This window comes from Trachypithecus francoisi, unplaced genomic scaffold (assembly GCF_009764315.1).
Source record: "Trachypithecus francoisi isolate TF-2019V2 unplaced genomic scaffold, Tfra_2.0 Lachesis_group20, whole genome shotgun sequence".
NCBI classification, from domain to species: domain Eukaryota; kingdom Metazoa; phylum Chordata; class Mammalia; order Primates; family Cercopithecidae; genus Trachypithecus; species Trachypithecus francoisi.
In genome coordinates this window covers 386,838-400,451 of record NW_022681466.1, presented here as the reverse complement: position 1 = coordinate 400,451, position 13,614 = coordinate 386,838, and the positions used below count along the sequence as shown (strand labels likewise).

At 37.6% G+C, this 13,614-nt stretch overlaps 1 protein-coding gene across 3 annotated transcripts in view; it reads left to right on the top strand.

The window, feature by feature from the left end:
• The first annotated feature begins 1,440 nt into the window (after positions 1-1,440).
• The window catches only part of ABCA9 (ATP binding cassette subfamily A member 9), a 79,192-nt gene continuing 67,018 nt past the window's right edge, over positions 1,441-13,614 (top strand). The window contains exons 1-3 of one of the 3 annotated variants that reach the window (XM_033181965.1): positions 1,445-1,948; positions 2,040-2,997; positions 12,953-13,061. In XM_033181965.1, the coding sequence (XP_033037856.1) occupies positions 12,966-13,061 (96 nt within the window). In that variant the 5' untranslated portion in view covers positions 1,445-1,948; positions 2,040-2,997; positions 12,953-12,965. Of the gene's footprint in view, positions 2,998-12,952; positions 13,062-13,614 lie in introns of all 3 variants that reach the window. The other 2 variants (XR_004430392.1, XM_033181966.1) reach the window with 2 other exon arrangements.

Here is a 13,614-nt window from a genome sequence, read left to right as displayed (position 1 = left end):
TCTGAGAAATGCAAATTGCAAATAAAAGTGGAGGGCAGGAATATATCACACAAAGGATACTTCAAGGCAAAAATAAAAGCACAAAACAAGACCAAATAGAATTTATTACATTTTTAAGAAACAAAGAGGGCCAGGTGCAGTGGCTCACGCTTGTAATCCCAGCACTTTGGAGGCCGAGGTGGGTGGATCACGAGGTAAGGAGATCCAGACCATCCTAGCTAACATGGTGAAATCCCTTCTCCACTAAAAATACAAAAAATTAGCCAGGCGTGGTGGCGGGCACTTGTAGTCCCAGCTAGTTGGGAGGCTGAGGCAAGAGAATGGCGTCAACCTGGGAGGTGGAGATCACGCCACCAAAAAATAAAGAGAGAGAGAGAGAGAACAAAGAGAAATGTTTGGAGGATATCTGATAAAACTCACATGCAGTCAGTGCAGCCGGATCTGAGAAAGAATTGAAAGCAAGAAGATAAAAGCCCCTGGGAAACAAGCAGACATTCTCAGTCTTTCTTTATCAGGCAGCTGGACCCCTTCATCCTTCTCTCTTTACAGACCAAGTTTTCTGTTTTTGCACAGTGTTGAGAAGGGCTACACACAGGTCGTGGGATGACAAGTCCTCCTTACAAATAGCCAGCAAGGATTCCAAGAAGAATGTTTTAGTGTGGTGCAAAATACATCACATGAAATTTGTAAGGTTTCTGGCACTGGAGAATACTGCTGCAAAATAAATGAAACAAAAGGCCAGGAAAATTGTAAAATATGTGCACATAAAGTAAGAATAATGGAATAAACAGAGACATATGCAAATGAGACAGCATAGCATTTGTAATTCGAGCTCATAGACTCTACAGATGGTCTGAGTTTTAACTTGGTTTCCGCTACTCACCATCTGTGTGAATTTGGTCAAGTTACATAACTCCCTGGGCCTCACCTTTCTGATTAGTAAAATGGGGTGATTAGAATAATGCCTACCTCTTGGGATTATTATGTGGATTAAATGTTTTAATATTTAAGTATGTCTTAGACACAATAAATGCTCTATGTAGTTGCTAAAAAAAGTATACATTACGGTATAAAATCAGTGCCATTTCATTTTTGAACTTCCATGGATTATTTTTGAATTGGTAAACTGATTCTAAAGCTTCTTTAGAAGAGTAAATAGGTCGGGCGCAGTGGCTCACGCCTGTAATCCCAGCACTATGTGGGGCCAAAGCAGGCAGATCATTTGAGGTCAGGAGTTCCAGACCAGCTTGACCAAAATGGTGAAAACCCGTCTCTACTAAAAATACACAAAAATTAGCTAGCTGTGGTGGAGGGCACCTGTAGTCCCAGTTACTGTGGAGGCTGAGGCAGGAGAATCGCCTGAACCCGGGAGGCGGAGGTTCCATTGAGCCGAGATCGCGCCACTGCACTCCAGCCTAGGCGACAGAGGGAGACTCCGTTTCCAAAAAAAAAAAGTAAATAAATATTATTTAATCTAGAAAATATTAAAAAGAAGATCAATGAAAGGGAGCTTGTTCTGTTATAGTGCCACAGAGATTACAGTGTGGTACATTGAAGGAAATATATTGAAAACAGAATTTAGAACCGAAAGTCAAAGTCCACTAGGGCCAGAACTCATAAGCTCTAACCTAGGTACAAAGTTCTTCTAGGAAACAAGTTACTGGAAAAAAAAAAAAAAAATTCCTAAATTATATTCTCTGTGCACAAAATGTTGGCGATGTTATTAAATGTGATAATTTTGTATTTTCTGCAGAAAATACAACCATCCAACCTTTTCTGTAGACATACGGAAACAATCAGAAGTCTTTTTTTTTTTAAAGTTTGACAGTCTCATGGATTCAGGAGTTCAGCCTACTTCCACAGACTGCTTGCTGAGCAAATTCTGGATCCCATATAATTAGAAAAAGGATAAATATAATTGCATCAATACTGAGAGAATGGGAAATGGGTGAGGAAGATTTCATTTGGTTATCATGGTCCATGGGACACAGATAAGAGGCTGATTTAAGAATTGCATGCATTTATTGTTTCCCTTTCAGCTGTGTGTTTGGGAAGAAATTACAGTACAGAAGAATTTAACAGACTTACCGGCTGTAAGCAGAAAGATAGTGGTCCTTTACCCCATCCTCTTCAGCCAAAGATAAACTCCATGAATTTTAAGAATTTTGGAACAGTCTTTTCTTCTACTTACACAAGATGCTCAAAAATAGACGAGTGGCATCTATTACCAGTTAAAAATGTTTCTCTAACAATACTGGAAGGCAGGACATACTAAAATTCAGTAGTTACTGGTGGAGAAAGTAGTTTGTTTCATGGGAACTGTTGCAGAAGTGACAAACCTGGAGGCTTTGGGAGCACAGATAATTGTTATGTGAGATTTCTTTAAAGATTCTCCTCGCTTCAGTACCATGAAAGATGCTATAATTAATATGCACACAATGAAACTGAGGTGCAGATGAAAACTCAGTTTCCTTTATTACCCTGAAAAAAATTACATTGCTTTATTGCTTTATACATATAAACATATGTATGTATGTATGTATTTTCCACTTTGCTCTGCTCTACTCTTCTCTGGATTGGGTTCTCACTTATCTTTGTTTAAATCATTGTGTTGGGGTCAATTCTCCCATTAGGGCCTTGTATGAAAAGACCGATTGAGAAAGGCTAGATTCTTCTTGGTTTGATAGTTCCTGATGTTTTGATATGTCCAGCCAACCATCTGCAACGACAAACTCCCTGCTGAGGAACTAGCAGGAAACAAAGAAATGGAAAACAGCAAAGAAATCACCATGTGAGCAGAAGATATTTTGGCAGCCTGGCTGAACTGAGACCAGATTCTCCTTGGAAATCAGTATAAAACAGAAACTGTTCACAATGAACGTGAAATTAAAAGCATGATGTAGTAGTGACCCAAAAGGAATGTGAATTCTTCTCCAGAACATGCAGAGACCCGTGGATGAACTGTGTTTCTAGATTTTTCCTCCAGCTTTCCTGAGAGTAAGTTAACCTCTAAAATTGTGGTTATTTTGCATATAGAAATATAATGTAAGACTATAAATAGGAATGCCAGACATTTAGGTAGAAACCATTAAATGTAGTAAGTTATTAACGAGTCATTTTGACTTTTCAAATCATCTGTTTTATTTTATGTGACTAAATAACCAATTGAAGAACTAAGAATTTGTATTTTTACCCCATAACTAAAGCATGTTTGGACAAATAGCGTACATTATCTAATAGGCTATTGAAAAAATAAAAATAAATATAACGTTATGATGTTTCTTTATAAGTATGAACTATTTCCAAAGTTATTGGAATTACTTACTCTTCTTTGTTTTTAATTTTACTGCCAGAGGAATTGTAAGCATTGCAGGATGCACAATTTTCTGAATTTTGAATTGTTTTTAAATGGCTTGAGAATATTTTCATCAAGAAAACTTACAGAAAGATTTTCACTGATCTTATTTATTAGAGTTTTTTAAAATTTTGATCTAATTTGTTGCCTAGTGCAACAAATTAGAAAAATTTGTTCTGTGAATAACAAGAATTTTATCTGACTGGGAAATGATTGGCTTTTTATAACCAATTTATTATTTCCAAATTATACAATTTCCTATTGAGAACAATTTAAGCTAATTAGATGTTTTATATTATTATGGTGGGTGGTGTATTTTTTCTCTGATATTTACACCAAGATGTTCAGTGGGGGAAAAAAATCAGTCTTAACGCTCAGAGACAAATAACCACGTTCATGACAATGGGATTATGTAATTGTTTTTTTATTCGCAAATATTTTCTGGCACACACATTAATTCACAGAAAGAAAGAAGAGTAGTCACATGGGTATCATATTTAACCCTTTCAGATACTGAGATTTTTCACAGCATTGATTTCTTAATTGGAAATGTAGCAGTTTGGTTTCAGTCAGGATTTCCAGGCTATTACAGCCTGCTCTGATGGCATGATTATCAGGAACTCATCTGCATCACTGGTGAATCTCTTTGGTCACTTTTGGACAGTTTTTAACCATAAGTCCATGCCCTCCTTTGTTATGCTGATGAGGAGCGTCATAAAAGGAATGTCCGACAATGTCTTCCCGTCTTGTTCTCAGGCCTCAGGCTCTCGGACTCCTTTCCCCAAACCTGTCCCCATATTAACTTTCTATTGCTGCTGTGAAAAAAAAAAAAAAAAAGACCACAACCTTAATGGTTTAGAACAAAACAGAGTTATCATCTTACAGCTCTGGAGGTTAGAAGTGTGAGGTGAGTCTCACTGGGCTAACATCAAGGGGTTGGCTAGGCTGTGTCACTTTCTGGAGGCTAGGGGAGAATCTGTTTTCTTACCCTGTGTAACTTTTAGAGGTTTCTTGCATTCTTTGGTTCATGGTCTTCCTCCTCCATCTTCAAAGCCAGTAGCAGCAGATCAAACCCTTCTTCCACTGCCTCACTCTGATCTCCTCGTGTGCCTCCTGTTTTACGTTTTAGGACCCTGGTGATTACACTGGGTCTACCCAGATAATCCAGGATGATCTCCCTGTTTCAAAGTAAGCTGATTGCAACCTCAATTCCATCTACTGCCTTAATTCCCCTTTGTCATATATTGTAACATATTCACAAATTCCAGGATTAAAATGCAACCATTATTCTGCCTATCACATTCCTCTTCAACTATGCCTTGTGATATGGTTTGGCTCTGTCCCCACTCCAATATCATCTTGAATTATAGCCCCCATAATCCCTATCTGTCATGGGAGGGACCCAGGGGGAGGTAATTGAATCATGAGGGCAGGTCTTTCCCAGGCTGTTCTCATGATAGTATTCAAGTCTCACAAGATCTGATGGTTTTATAAAGGGGAGTTCCCCTACCCAAGCTCTCTTGCCTGGTGCCATATAAGACGTGACTTTGCTCCTTATTTGCCTGCAGCCCTGATTGTGTGACCTCCCCAGTCATGTAGAACTGTGAGTTAATTAAACCCTTTCCTTTATGAATTACCCAGTCTCAGGTATGTCTTTTTTTTTTTTTCTTTCTTTTTCTTTTAGACAGAGTCTCACACTGTCGCCTAGGCTGGAGTGCAGTGGCGCGATCTCAGCTCACTGCAACCTCTGCCTCCTGGGTTCAAGTGGTTCTCCTGCCTCAGCCTCCCAAGTAGCTGGGATTACAGGCACCCGCCACCACACCCAGCTAATTTTTTGTATTTTTAGTAGAGATAGGGTTTCACCATGTTGGCCAGGCTGGTCTCAAACTCCTGACCTTGTGATTCACCTGCCTCAGCCTCCCAAAGTACTGGGATTACAGGCGTGAGCCACCGTGCCCAGCCTCAGGCATGTCTTTATTAGCAGTGTGAGAACAGACTAATACACCTTGCCCTTCAGACTTCAATGGCAGCACAATATTCCCTGCAATAGACCATGGATAGGCTTCATCTCTGGTACTACCTCCTTTGCGGCTGACTTGAATAAATCATCTTCCCACTTGAGCTGTCTCTTGAATACTAGAAGGGGTCAGCATATTCATGGCTTTGCTCCTGCCATGAATATGGCAGGATGAACCATGAACCTGGGATCCAGGAGCACCCTCATCCATAAAACCATTGAACGGGCAATGCAATCTTATGATTGCCATTCCTGTTCAATATGGCGCCAAAAGAGGATAAAAGGAATGTCCAACACAATGGTATTGACGTGAAAACACAGGACTTATTAGTCAACTGGCCTTGTGCTTCACTGTACCAAGGCTTGAACTACTACCTTTGAATCATTTCCTGGGTGAGTTTCCCATCCTAGAATATTGGGTTTGTTAGCTAAGATTAGGTCTTACATTTTCTTTATCAGTTATCTTGGTCATTAAAGATCTACAACTTTCAGACCATTTTTGTTATTCTGCCTTATATACGGCACCATTATGTAAAATGGTGTCACATTTGCATTTAACCTACATATATTGTCCTGTGTACTTTAAATCATCTCTAGCTTACTTACAATACCTAATGCAATGTAAATTCCATGTAAATAATTGTTATACTTTATTGTTACAGGAATAATGTCAAGGAAAAAAAAAAGCATCTACATGTTCAGTACAAACCCAGCCATCCTTTTTTCTGGGCATTATCTACCGGCAGTTGGTCGAATCCACAAGTGCAGAACCCACAAATAGAAATGGGTGACTATAGTTTTTGAGCTGTGCTAACATGAAAGAGTATAAATAATTACATTATACCCGCACTACCAGACTGAAATTGTCATATCTGAAATAAGTTACCTTCATGATGTTGTAGTAGGTCAGTTAATGACTTTTGGACAGACATGTCCTGAATTCTTTGTTTGTTCTCTGAAAACAATTCTATAAAGACTTACTAAAGCCTTGGTCCATGTTTTAGAAAGTGAGAGTCTGGCTGACTGGTGGATCTGTGTGCAAGCCTGAAGGTCACCCTCTCTCTCTCTCTCTCTTTCTCTCTTGTAAGCCTAGGCCCTTATGTGGATTACCCTCCAGGCCAAGGCTGAGCCCATAAGCAGGCAGGCATGGGTGATTGTCTCTCATTGAAAATAGCAGAGCAACATTGGTGCCTACAAATAATTATCCCTATATTGATTTAAATAATACAGTAGTAGAATGAGGTATCTGTTTAAGTACTTTCAAGGACAATTTTATGTGCTTTTGTTTATCTCTATTCAGCTGATTCATTATCCCTCACTCCACCTCCCGCCTATCCACATATGTGTAGGCAGGTTATAGCCATCATAGATGTGAAGATTAATTTGGGTGCTCTTTTCTACCAACAGTAAAAGTGGGCTATCCACTTTGCAAGCATAAGGTTTGTCTATAATAACACGAAAACTGTTCCTTGACTCAATAGTCATTTCTACAATAATTACATTTTTATGCCCATACTGTCCCCCCAAAATGCATTTTCACACCACTGAACACTAGTTAAAACTATGAGTTCCAAGTCTCCCTACCTCTTGGAATATTTCATAGGAAAATCTCCACTGACCAAGTGACATAGGTCTGGATTTTATTTCTGTGCCTCTTCATCACCACATATTCAACTATTCCAAAATAGTTATTACCACCATCACTCTACTCGAGTTCCTTCTGCTCATTATCTCTTACACAGTATATCCTATCTAATTAGGCTTCACCTTATGAAGTAGGCTTTGTAAATATCCCAGGGGATGAAGGACGAGGAGTTAAAAGATACAGAACAAAGATTCAGAATTTTATTCCATTTTCTGCTTCTAGCATCTGAAAGAGATTGTAGAGTGTTGATACAATTTCGTCCTTAACAGTCTGATAGAATTTCCCAGTGAACCCATTCACTGGGGAACCACCAGTGATGCTTTCTGTTTTGAAGATTATTGATTATTAAATTAGTTTCTTTTACAGATATAGGCTAATTCAGATTGTCTGTTTATTCTTGTGTGAGTTTCAACAGATTGTCTCTTTGAAGGAACAGATTCGTTTCACCTAGGCTATCAAATTTATGAGCATAGGGTTGTTCATAATATTCCTTGATTGTCCCTTAATGTCCATGAGATCTGTAGTGATGCCCCCTCTTTCATTTCTAATATTAGCAACTTGTGTTCTCTCCCTCTTTTTTCCTAGTTAGCGTTGATAGAGGCCTATTGATTTTATTGATCTCAGAGAACCAGCTTTTGGTTTTACTGATTTTTCTCTATTGATTTCCTGTTTCCAATTTCATTGATTTCTATCATAATTTTTACTATTTCTTTTATTTTGCTTTCTTTGGATTTAATTTGCTTTTCTTTTTCTAATTTCCTAAGGTGTAAGCTTAGATTGTTTACTTTAGATCTTTCTTCTTTACTAATGTATGCATTGGATGCTGTGAATTTCTCTCTACATAAAGCTTTCACTATATGCCACAAATTTTGATAAGCATTTTCATTGTTATTTAGTTCAAAATAAGTTTTAATTTGTCATTAGATTTTTTTCTTTGACTTTTATGTTATTTAGAATTGTGCTGTTTAACCTCCATGTATTTGGGGATTTTCCATCTATCTTTCTATTACTGCTTTCTGGTGTCATTCTACCATGGCCTGAGAGCACGCACTGTATGATTTCTATTCTTTTAAATTTTCTAAGATGTGTTTTATGGCCCAAATTTGGTTTATATTGGTGAACATTCCATGTGAGCATGAGAAGAATGTATTTTCTGCTATTGCTGGGTGAAATAATGTGTAGAAATGTTCATTTTATCCAGTTGGTTGATTATATTGTTGAGTTCAACTCTGATTTTGTTTTCTACCTGCTGGATCTGCCTATTTCTGCCAAGACAGGTGCTGAAGTCTCCAACTATAAAAGTGGATTCATCTATTTCTCTTTGCAGTTCTCTCAGTATTTTGACACTGTTGTTAGCATACACATGTTAAAGATTGCTATGACTTCTTGGAAAATTGACCGCTTTATCTTTATGTAACTTCTCTCTTTATCCCTGATAATTTTCCTTCTTTTGAATGAAAAGTCTGTTCTGTTTCAGAAGTCTGCTCCATATGAAATTAATATAGTTATTCCAGCTTTCTTCTGATTAGTGTTAGCATGGTCCATCTATATTTATGCATCTATTTTTAATCTATATGTGTTTTTCTATTTAAAGTTGGTTTCGTGTAGACAACATGTAATTACATCTTTTTTGTCATCTACTCTGACAATCTCTATCTTTCAATTGGTGCATTTAAACCATTGATGATCAAAGTGATTATTGACATATTGGATTAGTATCTACCAAATTTGTTACCATTTTCTATTTATTGCTCTTGTTCTCTTCTTCAATTCTATTTTTGGGCTACAATTTTTCTGCCTTGTGTGGTTTTAATTGAGTATTTAATATAATTTCATTTTTCCTTCTTTCTTAGAATGTCATTTAATTTTGCTATTTGTTTTTACTTTCTTTCATGGTTGCCTTAGAGTTTGCAATATATATTTACAATTAATCCAAGTCAACTTTCAAATATCACTATACCACTTCACCGTTAGTGTATCTTATAGTAATAAAATAACCCCAATTCCTCCCTCCTGTCTCTCATACCATTACTGTCGTTCATTTCACTTATAAATAAGTATACATGAACATTATATATTAATGTAATACATATATTATATATGTGCCATTTATATACATGTATGCACATAAGTATACACAATTGAATACATTGCTATTATATCCTATTATGTTTCAGATCAATTAAAAATAAGAAAAAGTTTTTATTGTACGTTCACTTATTATTTCTTTCTCTGATGCTTTTTCTTTCTTTATGTAGAGCCGATTTTTTTTTTTTTTTTTTTTTTTTTGAGACAGTTGCCCAGGCTGGAGTGCAGTTTCGCCATCACAGCTCACTGCAGCCTCAACCTCTGAGGCCCAAGTGATCCTTTCTACCTCAGTCTCCTGAGTAGCTAGGGCCTCAGGCATAAGCCATCATGCCTCACTAATTTAAATAATTTTGTTTTTGTAGGGACAGGATCTCCCTACTTTGCCTAGGCTGGTCTTGAACTTCTGGGCTCAAGCCATTCTCTCACCTCAGCCTCCCAAAGTGCTGTAATTGCAGGCATGAGCCACTGTGCCCAGCCTTATATATAAATTTGTGACATATAATTTTATTTCTTTTGAAACAACTTCTTCTCATATTTTTTCAAGGCATGTTTACTGGCAACAAATTCTCTCATTATTTGTTTGGCTGAGAAAGTACTTCTCTTTAGCTTTTTGAGGATAATATCACAGAGTACATTCTACTAAGGGTAGAATGCTAAGTTGGTGGGGATTTTTTCTCTCAACACATTAAATACCTTATTCTCTTCTTGTTTCCATGATTTCTGAAGAAAAGTGAGATAAAATTCTTATTTTTGCTCCCCTATAGAAATGATGTTTTCTTCCTCTGGCTTCTTTAATATTTTTATTCTTTATCTTTGATTTTCTGTAGTTTGAAAATGATATTCCTTGGTGAAGTTGTTTGAGCAAATATTCCGCTTGGTGTTCTCTGACCTTCCTGAATCTATGGTTGGGTGTCTAGCCATAATCTGGGGAAATTCTCAGTCATTACTGTTTAAAATATTTCTTCTGTTCCTTTCTTTCTTTTGGATATTCCCATTAGGCATATGTTACACATTTTTAATTGTCCCACAGTTCTTAAATATTCTGCTCTGTTTTGTTTTTCAGTCTTTTGTTTTGTTTTGTTTTCTTTTCAGTTTTGGATTCTTTTCTCAGCTGTGTGTAGTCTACTAATAAACTCATCAAAGATCAAAAGCATTCTTCATTTCTGATAGTATTTTTTTAATATTGGGCATTTATTTTTGGTTCTGTCTTAGAAGTTTTATCTCCCTTCTTACCTTGCCCATCTGTTCTTGCATGTTGCCACATTATAAGAAGTATGTATTTTGTCTCTGCCCTCTAGTTTTGGCAAAAAGCTTCTAGAACCCTTGTAATTTCTGGAGTCATGGGGGTGATGGGAATAGCATTTGTTATAGTATTTGGTCCCTGTTCCTGACACAGAGCTTCTAAGACCAGGAATCTCTGAAGTGAAATGAGTATCTTCGTGTTCATGAGATATCTGATGGCAGAAATAACCTAGATTGCTTCAGGATGGGACTGGTTGCCAGGGAATCACCCATGTAATTAGAAAGTTTCAGCCCCATCCCCAGATGTCCAGGGAGAGGAGAGGAGATGGAGTTCGAGTTAATCTCCAATGGCCAATGATTTTATTAATCATGCTCATGTAATGAAGTCTCCATAAAAACCCTAACTGAAGGAGTTTGGGGAACTTCTGGGTTGGTGGACATCTCAAGGTGCTGGGAAGGTGGTGCACCCAGAGAGTTACTGGAAGCTCAGCGTCCCGTCCTACATACCCTGTCCTATGCATATTTTCTATTTGGCTGTTCCTGAGCTTTATCCTTTGTAATATACTGATAATAGCAAGTAGACTGTTTTTCTGAGTTCTGTGAACCACTCTAGCAAATTATCAAATCCAAGGAGTGGATGTGGGAACCCCTAATATGTAGCCAGTTAGTCAGAAGTACAAAAGACCCAGGCTTGTAACTGGCATCTGAAGTGGGGGGCCGTCTTTTGGGACTGAGTCCTTAATCTGTGGGATCTGCTGTAACTCCAAGTGGATAGTGTCAGAATTGAAATCAATTGAATTTTAGGACACCCAGTTGGTGTCCACAGAGAACTGGAGAATTTCTTGGTGGGAAAAACCCACGCTTTTGTTATCAGAAGGGTTTTATGCAGAAAAACAGGTGTGGGCTTCCCCCCACTCCCCGCCCCATTTTACATGTCATCTACTTTATCCGTTGAAGCCCTTAGTGTTTTGATCATAGTTGTTTCAAATTCCTAGTCTAATAATTGCACCATTTCTGCCATATCTGAATTTGATTCTGATACTTGCCCTCCATATATATATATATATATTTTGCCTTCTAGTATGTGTTATAGTTTTTTCTGTTTGTTTTTGAGATGGGGTCTCTCTCTGTCACCCAGGCTGTAGTACAGTAGCATGATCATCGTTCACTGCAGCCTCAATCTTGTTGGGCTCAAGCAATCCTCTGCCTCGGCCTCCCAAGTAGCTTGTAGCTGTGACTACAGGCACCATGCCCAGCTAATTTTTTGATTTTTTAAAAAATAGAGATGGGGTCTCACTTTGCTGCCCAGGCTGGTCTCTAACAGGCATGAGCCACTGTGTGCAGGCTGTAATTTTCTCTTTATAACTGGATATGATGTCCTGGGTAAAAGTTATCTCTTAAGTTTGTGGCACACAAAATAAATTTTTTTTTTTTTTTTTTTTTTTTTTTTTTGAGACGGAGTCTCGCTCTGTCGCCCGGGCTGGAGTGCAGTGGCACGATCTCGGCTCACTGCAAGCTCCGCCTCCCGAGTTCCCGCCATTCTCCCGCCTCAGCCTCCGAGTAGCTGGGACTACAGGCACCCGCCACCGCGCCCGGCTAGTTTTTTGTATTTTTAGTAGAGACGGGGTTTCACCGTGTTAGCCAGGATGGTCTCGATCTCCTGACCTCGTGATCCGCCCGCCTCGGCCTCCCAAAGTGCTGGGATTACAGGCTTGAGCCACCGCGCCCGGCTCACACAAAATAATTGATTCAAACAAAGCTCCTATCTTGTTTTGGTTACTTATTTTCTTTAATTTCCAATTCCCACTTTTCACCTAACCTCCATTCTTCCTTCCCACTTCCAAAGATAACCTTTTTATTGTATTAGGGATGATGATTATTTAGTTCCTGAATATTTTTGGAAAATATGTATCACATGTAATGTGAATTGATACCAATGATATTGTGACCTAATACTCAACCTTTTCTCTTTCTTTCTTCCTTTGAACTGGAGCTATATTTTTAAGATCTCTTCAAGTGGATGGGTGTATGCCAATCCAGTGCTCCTGAATCCTACATAGTAATCTTAGGGCTGTATCCATAAAAATTTGTTTTATAACACCATGCCACAATAATCTACATTATAAAGAACATTGTTGCACTGGTCCCCTCATGAACCCATATGAGAATCTCCTTGAGCTACATATCTAGGAGCAGAACTGATTGATGGTAGGATACTGCTAAGTAGTAATGAATTAGTAATGAATTACCCACGTGACTGGGTAAGTTTGTACCCCCAACAACAGAGCAGAAAGTTCCTTTCTCCCCATTAGACAATTTAACAACACCCACAGCTGAGGAGCTAGCAGCGATTGACACTAGTCACTCTTCTGATTTTCTCAATCCAATGATGGAGAAATGATATCTGATAGTTGTTTTAATTCTTATTTCTTTCAATATTGGGTTTAAACATTGCCTCATATGTTTTTATTTTAGCCTTTTGACTTTCTTCTTCTCCAGGAATGCAACTAGAAACAGCTGTTACAATGTTTCTTTTATGTTTGATTGCACAATGTTTTCTACTTTAGAACTTCACATTTACTTCATTTTTTTCATCTTTTTAAAGGAAACAGGTCAAAATGAGCAAGAGATGCATGAGTGTGGGTCAGCAAACATGGGCTCTTCTATGCAAGAACTGTCTTAAAAAATGGAGGATGAAAAGACAGACCTTGTTGGTATGGTTCAGAGTCTATGTGTTCTCATATTTAGAGGATGAAAAAGTATTTTATCAGACAACATAAACACTTTTTTTCATTATTTAATATTGCACATATGTGTAGTCTAATTAACAAACTAGATTTTTTTTTTCAAATTCTGGGCTTTGCTATTTGTTCAAGTAAAATTTATTTTTCAAATTACAATATGTATTATTGTTTTATGTCTTACCAGAGGCATTTTTTTAAAAATTCATATTCAGAAACTCCTTGAAAAATAAAGCCATATCTTTATACTGCAGAGATAACAATTCTTAACCTCTGAGCTCATTTGAATCTCATGAACGCATTGGTATAGAGAGAAGTTCAGGGCCAGAGTGAAAAAGAGGCAGGGAATCCAAAATTTAAGAAACAATCAAAAGGCAAATTGTAGCACTTCTCTACAATGTCGCTATAGACACAGACAATGTCAGTTTGAAAGAAATAATGATCATGTAAATAAATGGGAAAATGGTACTGTGAAATTTTACTTCTATTAAAATAGTACTTATTTTCTTCTGATCGTAAGAATGAC